The sequence below is a fragment of the Marmota marmota genome, unplaced genomic scaffold (assembly GCF_001458135.2).
Source record: "Marmota marmota marmota unplaced genomic scaffold, marMar, whole genome shotgun sequence".
Taxonomy (NCBI): Eukaryota; Metazoa; Chordata; class Mammalia; order Rodentia; family Sciuridae; genus Marmota; species Marmota marmota.
The window spans coordinates 6,030,920-6,042,183 of record NW_026000305.1 but is presented as its reverse complement, the minus strand read 5'-3'; the positions used below and the strand labels follow the sequence as shown (position 1 = coordinate 6,042,183).

Here is an 11,264-nt window from a genome sequence, read left to right as displayed (position 1 = left end):
ATATATGTATACACACACACACACACACACATATATTTAAAGTACTACAATAGTTAGTTTGGAGAATGAGATCTAAGAATTAACTCACAAATTCTTTCTCCAGGCTCCCTCTCCTGCATTTCATTAAATTACTAAACAACAGGCAGATTAACCACACAGAGAATGGGAATTTTGGAATAAATAATTCAACATAGCTTGGTGCAGTGGTGCACACCTGTAATCCCAGCGGTTTAAGAGGCTAAGGCAGGAGCCAGCCACAGCAACAGCAAGGTGCTAATAAGCAATTCAGTGAGACCCTGTCTCTAAATAAAATACAAAATAGGGCTGGGATGTGGCTCAGTGGTTAAATGTCCCTGAGTTCAATGCCCAGTACAAAAAAAAAAAGTCAAAACATTTTTTTAAATGAGACAAAAGTTAGGAAACTCACATAGGATAAAGTGCAGAAATAGGCAATACATACATGGTCTATCACGCGGCAAGGTAATCCTTGGCAAGGGGAAAGAATGGTATTTTCCACAAATGGTTCTAACACATTTGCATATCCACACGCAAAAAAATGAACTCACCTAAACCATAAATCTAATATAAAAATTAACTCAAAAAGTACCAAAAATCCAAATTTAAAACAAAACTTCTAAAAGAATATATAAGATAAAATCCTTGTTATCCTGTGTTAGGCAAAGATTTCCTAGGACACCAAAAGCATAAATTTTATGATAAAATTTATAAACAGGACTTCATAAAAAACTTCTTCTTTTAAAGACAGTTAAAAATGTAAATACAGGGGGCTAGGGATGTGGCTCAAGCAGTAATGCGCTCACCTGGCATGCGCGGGGCACTGGGTTCAATCCTCCGCACCACATAAAAATATTTAAAATAAAGATGTTGTGTCCACCGAAAACTAAAAAATAAATATTAAAAAATCTCTCTCTCTCTCTCTCTTTTTCTCTCTTTAAAAAAAAATGTAAAGACAGTTCCGCACAGTGATACACACATGTAATCCCAGCAGCTCAGGAGGCTGAAGCAGGAGGATCACAAGTTCAAAGCCAGACTCAGCAAAAGCAAAATGCTAAGCAACTCAGTGAGACCTGTCTCCAAATAATGTAGAAAACAGGGATGGAGATGTCACTCTGTGGTCAAATGCCCCCAAGTTCGATCCCTGCTATCCAAAAAATAAAAATAAAAAAAGTGCTGGTGATATAGCTCAGTGATAAACTGCCCCAATTTAATCCCCAGTACGTTAAAATAAAAACCAAGACAGCCATAGCTGGGACGAAATATATGCAAAATACAAAGAACTTGTACACAAACTGTATTTAAAAACTCCAAACCCAACAATAAGAAAAATAAATCATTTTTTTTTTAAATAGGCAAAAAGCAGCAGGCCTGTTGGTGCACACCTATAATCTTAGCTACTTGGGAGACTGAAGCAAGAGGATCACAGGTTGAAGGACAGCCATGATAACTTAGTGAGACCCTTGTCTCAATTTGTTTTAAAGAGCTAGGGATATACCTTTGTTTTTGCCTATCATGCTTATGCTGGAGGCGCTAGGTTCATCCCCATTAATGCAAAAGAATAAGGGGTTTAAAAGATATAAACAAGTACTTCATGTTATGATTCAGATATGAAGTGTCCCACAAAAGTTAATGTGTGAGCCAATGCAAGAAAGTTTAGAGTGAAATGACTGGGATATAAGAGTCTTAATCAGTGCATTAATCCCCTGACAGGGATCAACAGAGTGGTGACTGTAGACAGGGTATGATAAGAGGAGGTAGGTCATTGGGGGATGTGTCTTATATTTTATCCTTGGTGAGAGAACTCTCTCTCTCCTTCCTGGTGCCAAGTTCCCAGTTGCTTTCCTCTATTACACACTGTAATCATGATGTTCTGCCTCACATCAGGCCCCAAGGAATGGAGTGGGCTGTCCATGGATTAAGAATTCTTGAACTGTGAGCCCTAAAATAAACTTTTCCTCCTTAAAATTGTTATTGTCTGGTCTTTTGGTCACAGCAGCAAAAAAGCTGACTAAAACACCTCACTAAAGAAGACACACAGATTGGCAAATATACACATAATAAGATAACAACTGACAGTATCAGAAGGTAGTGAGAATATGAAGCAACTGGAAATCTCATATATTGTTAGTGGGAACACAGAACAGGACAGCCACTGTTCAGTTTGGCAGTTTCTTACAAAGCTAAACCTGTACTCACCATATAATCTAAAATTTCTACTACTTAGATATTCATGCCCCAGAATTCATGAAAAGATCTGCACAATAATGTTAGGAGTAGCTTTATTCATAATAGCCAAAATGTAAAAACAATGTGAATGTCCATCAACTGAAAAATGAACAGATAACAATATATCCAAACAATGGAATATTATTTTGTAATAAGGATCAAACTATTGATAAATGAAATTGCATGCATGAATCTTAAAAGCACTGGTTCATATGAAATCAGACTAACAAAAAGATTATATTCTATACAATTTAACTTAGAAGACATTCTAAATAAGGTGAAATACAGTCACAGAAAAAAAAATATTAATGATTTTCAGAATTTGTGGGAAGGATATTAAGGAAGTGATAGTAATATTCTGTATTTTTCGTGTGTCAGTGTTCATACAAATGTATACATTGCAAAAACTCCTTGAACTACCCACTTAACAAGGGAGAATTTTATTAATTATACCTTAATATATTTGACTTTAAAAAATAAAAGTAAGCTGGGCAAGGTGTTATATGCATAATCCCAGCAACTTGGGAGGTTGAAGCAAGAGGACTGCAAGTCTGAGGTCAGCCCTAAGCAACTTAGTAAGATCTTGTCTCAAAATAAAAATAAATGTTTATAAAAGGTCTGAGGATGTGGCTCACACCCCTGGAATTCCCTGTACTAATCAATCAATCAATTAAAAAATGAATGAGTTCAATACACCCAAACCTCTACCTTTATAGATCTGTAAGTATGGATATATTAGAGCAAGAAAGTATAGTACCATCTGACCATGAACATGATATAAAAATAGAAGTAGATTTGAAAGCAAGCAATATATCTTATTCCAATTACATGACTACTCTTGGCTTTAGGCTTCCCTGCTATAAACAGAAGGGTTTACCAACAGTTTCCTAAATCAGAATGTTCCTAAACATTCGGAATCTTCAGTTATTCTGGGGGAAGGTTTCCAAGATCAAATTACTTGAGTTATGGTACCCATAACATGAATAACAATGTAATTTAGCATATGAAAAGGCAAAGTATTCCTATATTTATTCAATATTTTCCTATTATTGTAAAACTAACTTCACTGAACCCTGTTTTTCTTTTTCTTTTTTTTTTTTTAGAGAGAGTGAGAGAATTTTAATATTTTATTTTTTAGTTTTCAGCGGACACAACATCTTTGTTTGTATGTGGTGCTGAGGATCGAACCTGGGCCGCACGCATTCCAGACGAGAGCGCTACGGCTTGAGCCATATCCCCAGCCCCTGAACCCTGTTTTTCAGCAAAATGTTGGTATAGTTTTCTCTAGTTCTAAGATTCTTTGATAAAACTTTTATTATAAGACTTACCTACCTAATTAAGTTCTGTGTAGACTGTACCCCACAATGAAAAACCTGCCTCAAATCACAAAGTCAAAAGCAAATTTCATATTTATCTTGATTACTATCTTAGTAATCCTGAGGGTTTTTTTTTTTTTAATCCTCTGAGTTTTCAATCAGGCTCTGCATTCCAATTCTCTTAAACTTAGGTATGGTTCACTACTATGTACTACCTTGAATTACCTCTATTCTAAAAGCCCTTCCCAAATAACATAGCAGATTTTAAGAATTTGAGAGCAATACCAGGAATACAACAATTCCTAAGCAATTACTAAAAGTATAACAAACTGATTCAAGTCAGTGTAAAAATCTTACTATACAAAACCAGCATAAATTTGAAAGAGCATGCTTAGTTAAAAGAAAAAGGAGGAGCTGCTGGTTGTAGTTCAGTGGTAGAACACTTGCCTAGCACATGTGAGCCACTGAGTTTGATCCCCAGCACCATATAAAACTACATGAACAAAATAAAGATATTGTGTCCATCTACAACTAAAGATATTTTTAAAAAAGAAAAAGGAAACAAGATGGAAGGTTAGAGAAGATTTTAAAAGCCTGAAAATACTTTTAAGTCTGCTCTTCTGCTCTTCACATGTGACCACTAAAGAAGTATAACACACTAGGAAAAATAACATTGAATAGTATGGCTAAAAATATATATTGTTAGCAAAAATAAATAGATGGAAATTGTCTCAATTCAGTGCAATAAATTATGAAGTTTTAAGTGGTTTAAGGGAAAGTGCACATTGAAGAATTCTGGTGAGGTAAACAAAGTACCCTTTAAAGTGAAAAAAAAATGTTAGCAATGTTACATCCAATTAAACCCAACCCAGTAATGTATTTTGCCAATTAACGTTCAGACTATTAAAAACTATTGCTAGCGGTACAATTGAAAGTATCAAATTTCCCTTAATATGTCTTGTGAATGTTCTTTAACCAATGAATTTGCATAAATATCTTTTTTTGGGGGGGTACTAGGCGGGGTACTGAACCCTGGAGTGCATTCCCTCTAAGCTACAATCCCAGTCCGTTTTTTGTTTTGTGGTGGTGGGGGGGTTGTTTGTTTTTGTTTTGTTTTATTTTATTTTGTTTTTGAGACAGGGTCTTACCAACTTGCTCGGGCTGGCCTTATACTTTTGCTGCCCTCCTGCCTTAGCCTCCCAAGTCACTGGAATTATAGGTGTGCATTACCACACCTGATTTAAATAGTTTTATTTATTTTACTTATTTATTTGTTTTTTGGTACTGGGGATTTAATCCAGGATCACTTTACCAATAAGCCACATTTCTAGCCTTATTTATTTATTTGTTTGTTTGTTTAGAATCAGGGTCTTGCTAAGTCACTGAAGCTGGCCTTGAACTCATAATCCTTCTGTCTCAACCCCCAGGGTTGCTGAGATTACAGGCATGCACCACCATGCCCAGCTGTGGTCTAAATTTATTTTAAAATAATTTCTAACACTAACTTATTTAATGTCTGGAGGTAAATACATTCTTATAAACTTATTGTATATAATAGTATCCTTTTGTAAAAAAGTATTCTATTTTTTTTTTCTTTATACCAGGCATTGAAACCTGTACACTTTACCAGTGGGCTACATCCCCAGTCCTTTTTATTTCTTATTTCCTGACAGGGTCTCAACTAAGTTGTCCAGGCTGAATTAAAACTTGTGATCTTCCTGCCTCAGTCTCTAGAATAGCTGGCATTACAGTCATGCACCACCACGCCAGCTTAAAAAAAAGTACTCTGATTTTTCAATCTGAAATTCAGTCCTTTAAAATTTTAATACATACTCTATAACACTATGCACTATAAAAACTATATAATTTTTGAAGAGGGAGAAAACAGAGAAACAGAATGGCAGTTCATCCAACACCTTGTTTGGCAAATGTGTTGTGAGAGCTAATCATATAAATGATTTTGTGCCTAAATCTCCTTGGGAACCACAACTATTTCTTCAAAATGTTCTGGCCAGAGATGTCCCAATAGTAATTTGAATGGGAGATGTAAATTGAAGTAAAGTAGAACTGGGAAGAGTGACTTTTTTTCTTAATAAGACACATAAACATCATTACAAGTTTGGCAAACAGATATAAGCAGAATATACTTTTGTTTCCTTGTGAAAGCAATCAGAAGGGATAAGTTTTGGGAAACTTTTGGGAAAAGTAAAAACTTCTGGGAAATCCAGCACACAGACAATCACAGGGATAAAAACATCTGTACTATATTTTTTAAAAGAAATGTTTTTGCCAAGAAAGAAATGAAATGAAAAAAAGTTACCTTTTACCAAAAAAAAAAAAAACATGGTTATATTTTGTTTTAACTAAAAATGACTTAAAATCCAGACTAACAAACTCCTTAGAAACATAACCAGTTTATTTATACTTCAAATTTAATTTTTATAAACATTTTTGCCTTTCTAATAAGTTCAAGAAAGAATGAATCAAGAACATGTTTATAACTCAAGGGGATAATTACTCACCCACATTTGGAGGTTTCACATAATTTACAGGTAGTTCTGGAGGTCTGCCTCTATGTAGAGCTGCAAAAGCAGACCCATTCCATAGTGTACTCTTACAGTCTGTGTAAAAAGACTAAAAGTTAGTCAAGGAATACAGCAGTATTTTTCTTTTCCTTTGTGCCTCTGAGGCACATATCTGATTTCAATTTCATTTCTTGGAATATATGTTGCCCTATTAAAGTCACAACAAAATGGTATTCATATATTTAAACATTTCTTAAACTAAATCATAACTAGTAAACACAATACCTTCACATAATAATCCCAGGATATTGTATTTCTGCATTTCTTTCAAACTAAAACTTCTTTTATGTACATTTAAATCTTATGCAACTGTGTCGCAGATGAAAAAAAATTTGGTTTACATTTTTCTTCTTGATCTTTAGGCTTATACATGCCTACTCATGACACTGTATAAGCAAAGATCTGATCAAATCTTTGTACAAATTTTCCACAGAAAATTCAGGCACACTTACACGTTGTGCAAGCTCATATTATTGAGTACTTACAAGTTGTGCCATAAGAGGTAACACAGCATATCAGATGAATACTAACTATAAATAGTCATCATTTTTGTCTCTTAAGTTTATGTTAAAAATTTGAAAAAAATCTAAATATTCCTAATAATCAGACTGAGAAACAAAAATATATGAGTACTCTTAAAAGCTTCCAAATTAACTCAATGAAAGAATTGCAATTATAAAATGAGATGCTTAAAATCTGCATCAGCCAAGTACGGTGGTGAATGACTATAATCCCAGCAGGTTGGGAGGATGAAGCAGGAGGACCTCAAGTTCAAAGCCAGCTTCAACAACTTAGCAAAACTTAGGGAGATCCTGTCTCAACATAAAAAATAAAAAGTGGTGGAGGATATGGCTCAATGGTCAAGTGACCCTGGTACCAAAATAAAATAAAATCTGGCATCATTTATGCAACTATCTCTTTTTTAAAATATTTATTTTTTAGTTGTAGTTGGACACAATACCTTTAATTTATTTATTTATTTTTATGTGGTGCTGAGGATCAAACTCAGAGCCTTGCACATGCTAGGCAAGCGCTCTACCGCTGAGCCACAACCATGTAACTATCTTAACGAACTAGATCTTTAAAAACAGTATGCTAATAAAACAATACATACAAATAAACTGGTTGCTTGCCCAGAAGTAGTTATTATTCTAAGAGGTATTCTTAATGCCCAGTTTTACTTTTTTTTTTTTGGTACTAGGATTTAACCCAGGATTTGACTTTACCACTGAGCTACATCCCCAGTTCATTTTTATCTTATTTATTTATTTTAATTTTTACAATAGGTCTTGCTAAGTTGCCAGGTTAGATTAAACTTGTGATCCACCTGCTTCATCGTCCCATATGACTGGGCTCATAGGCATTCATCACCATGTCAGGCTAATTTCACATTTTTATGTTAGAAAATTCCACTTTATATGTTTTACATTTGGGGGTTCCATGTTGGAAAAAAGTCTATAAAAACTGAAAAATAGCAAAATAGAGAAACCAGTATTTGACAGTCACCAGTGATTAATATTTTTGGTTTAAATATTTTCAATTATGAAAAATTTATATCTAATATTCATTTATTTGTCATGAAATGAACAATAAGATTAGACTATATTATTAAGACTAATAAAGAGAAAAACATTATAAAATAAGAAAATAATTTTTAAACATTTATACTATTGTAATCACAGCAGTAACCTTTGAGATTTCTATTTCAAAATTATAAAGGGGTTTTATATTCTTTTTTTTTTTTTTGAGAGGGGGTACTTTTCTTCTTCTTTTTTTAAATTTTTTATTTGTTTTAATTAGTTATACATGACAGAAGAATGCATTTATATACTTTGATATATCATACATAGATGGAATATAATTTCTCATTTTTCTGAGTATACATATTATAGAATCATACTGGTCATACAGTCACATATATACATAAAGTAATAATGTCTGTTTCATTCTACTATTTTTCTTATCCCCACATCCCCTGCCTTCCCCTCCTTTCACTTTCCTCTACTTAATCTAAGGTAAGGATATTCATTTTTTTTGCCTTTATACATGTACTTTTTTTTGCATTACAATTCTTTATACACATATATACCACAATTTTTGTATCTGTTTGTATATAAATTATGAAGACCTGAATTGGGTATTAACATACTTTATTTTATATTCTTTTTCTCTAATATTCAGATTGACACAAAGGGTTTCTTTATAGACCTCTAAAAATTTACTTGTACACTAAGAAAGTAAAAACAATATGGACAAGATAACAAAATCTAGAAGAAAATGAGTATTTATCAAAAACAAGAGAACATTTATTCTCTTTACTCCTTCCTCTAATAACAAAGTTCTAATATATGAAAATCTTACCTTTGGCATCCCGTAACAGAGACTGCCGACCAACACCTAGTAATGTTTGTACCCCAGGAACACTCTGAGGGATCTCCTTATCTAGTAAGGGACCAATCCGCTCACAAATTTTAAGGAGGTAGTCTGGAGGAATGTGTGCATTGGCTGCCACCTAAAACAGAGAAATTAAACACAAGAGGAAAAACATAACATTTTTGGCTTACAAACATTAATTGAGTCTCTTACCATTTCCATCATGGAGCAAAGTATGGTTTTAAATATGAAATGAGTAAAATAAAATTTTAAACATTTAGTGCTTGAACTAAATTAAGAAAACAGCCACAAAATAAGCACATTTAAATGATATGACAGGGCTGGGGTTGTGGCTCATTGGTAGAGCACTTGCCTAGCATGGGTGAGGCACTGGATTTGATCCTCAGCACCACATAAAAACAAATGAAAAAAAAAAAAAAATGTTAAATTCTTTTAAAAAAAGAATGATATGACAACATTTAAATGAGATGGCACTCTAACTTACTTTAATATATCTGTATAAACTTATATGCTTAGCTGTTACTTTCACAAAATATGTGTTACAAAGCAGCAAAAGTATCCATGCCAAAGAAAAGCAATGTGTAAACACTGTTACTTGATTTACTCAGTACTGATATTGAACTTATCAAGAATTAGAAACGCTGGATTCTATACAAATGATAAGAACAAAATTGAAAGATATTACTTGCATCAAATCTCACCCAAGTCCCTTTATAATTAAGGTAACACATTTATACAATAAAGTAGAATTAGTTTTCCTATGTAAGTTCATTTGTTTCTAAAAGGGAATCTAATTAATGATTTTATAAATACCACACTCTAGAAAAAGAATCCACGTAACGAACATGACTTGTAACTTAGACTCAATTTTTTTAATTGCAAGTAAATGTCAGAACATGAGCAAACACATAAAATAGGAACTAATCAATAAAGAAACAATTTTTAAATCTAAGCTAATGCTCAAATCCTTGAAAGGTTTCATAAATACCTAATTATGAAAACAGTAAACAGAAAATAAGATTGTTAGCTACAAAGAGCATCCATACTCTCATGTTGACATAGGTCCACTTCTGGCTAGAATGCCATTTTTTATATGTACTTCATATATATATATATATTGCAAAGGACATACATTAACAGGTCAAGAACAGTAAAACACAAAAGAAAAATTTTATAAATCATCACTGGTGATCACTGTGAGAAAAGATATTTTGTCTTTTGTTCACTGCCATATTCCTAGTACTGAGAAAGTCCCTTGCATAAAGAATACATATTTGTTGAACAAATCAATGAATGAATGAATATCAAAGTAAAGTCTACCTATAATCAATGTTATAAGAATTTCTAAGGGAAAAATTTCAGTGCCTTTTTTGTCTTAGGAAATATAGGTTAAAGAACTAGAATATATGTATTCAGAATTCTGGGAATATAAGTGATTCTATTAAGATTATTATTTTTGGAGTTATTTCCTTTTGTAAAATATCACTCATAAGCTCCTCAAGGAAAAAAAATTACTAAAATAGGTAGGGCCCAAGCAACTGTCATAAAGCTCAGGAAGAATAGCAACGAGGTTACATCTACTAGTTTTAGCTTATGGGTTGAGACAAAGTATCAAACAAAATCTTTCAATTATTTCTCAAAACTTAACACAATATAGGGCTTTTCCTATCATGTGCATACATATATAGTTAGTAATATTAAAATATATACAGTTTCTGAATGGGGAAAACAGCTTTAAGGTACTGCATATTACTATTTATAACAGCTATGCTTTTCCCAATACTGTCTTAGAAAAACCAGGCTTCTGATATCAGCCATTATTTTTTGATCAAGTAAATGATATACCAGGGCTTTATACAGGATGCTACTAGATATCTTTTATTGACAATTTTCTTTTTTTCATCCCCTGACCAACTCAACAGTTATATAAAACTTGTTATACAAAAGCTTAACTAAATACCATATAAATACAACATATATAGCAATCTTTGTGTTTATGTGTGTGTACACAGACTGGGGATCAAATACAGAACCTTGTACATGCTAGGTGAGCACTGTAGCATTTGGCCATATCCTCAGTTTCTCTAATTAGAACTTTATTTGTATGATAAACCAGCAAATAAATTTCACAAGTTTGATATTTACACGACAGAGAACTGTTGAATTTCTAAGCAGTCTCAAAAACAACTTTTCTGTAAAATCAATAAAAATGTCATTATTGGTAGTACTAAAGAAATACAGAGTCTACGAAAAGAATGGCAATAACAATATTTTGACTTTAAGCATACTAACTTCTCCTTAAACACTGACATGCTTCCACACTTTATCAATGCAGTTCTTACAATGTTCCTTCCAAATCAAATTTGGGGTTTTAGAAGTGGTAGTTAATGTTTACTGGAATCCATTTATTTCTTAATAAAAATAGAGTTATTTTAAGATGATCTTTTCAGACATAAGAACTGTGTACAGAGTCTGGGGTTCTACTGTGGCTTAGTGGGAGAGTGCTTGACTGGCACGGGTGAGGCACTGGATTCAATCCTCAGCACCAAATAAAAATGAATAAATAAAACAAAGGTATTTTGTCCATCTACAACTAAAAATATTTTTAAAAAAGAACTGTGAATACTGAATAGTTACTTTTCAAAAATTTTTATAAGCCAGGCATGGTGGTGCATCCTATAATTCCTGTGGCTCAAGAGGCTGAGGCAGGAGGACTGTGAGTTAA

The 11,264-nt window shown here is 33.0% G+C and overlaps 1 protein-coding gene across 1 annotated transcript in view; it reads right to left on the bottom strand.

Annotated features, from left to right (window-relative positions):
• The window catches only part of Brwd3 (bromodomain and WD repeat domain containing 3), a 124,831-nt gene that overhangs the window by 103,537 nt on the left and 10,030 nt on the right, over positions 1–11,264 (bottom strand). Inside the window, exons 2-4 of the mRNA XM_048797288.1 lie at positions 8,507–8,657; positions 6,083–6,181; positions 461–525 (exon numbers count right to left, since the gene is read on the bottom strand). Coding sequence (XP_048653245.1) covers positions 461–525; positions 6,083–6,181; positions 8,507–8,657 — 315 coding nt within the window. The remainder of the gene's footprint in view (positions 1–460; positions 526–6,082; positions 6,182–8,506; positions 8,658–11,264) is intronic.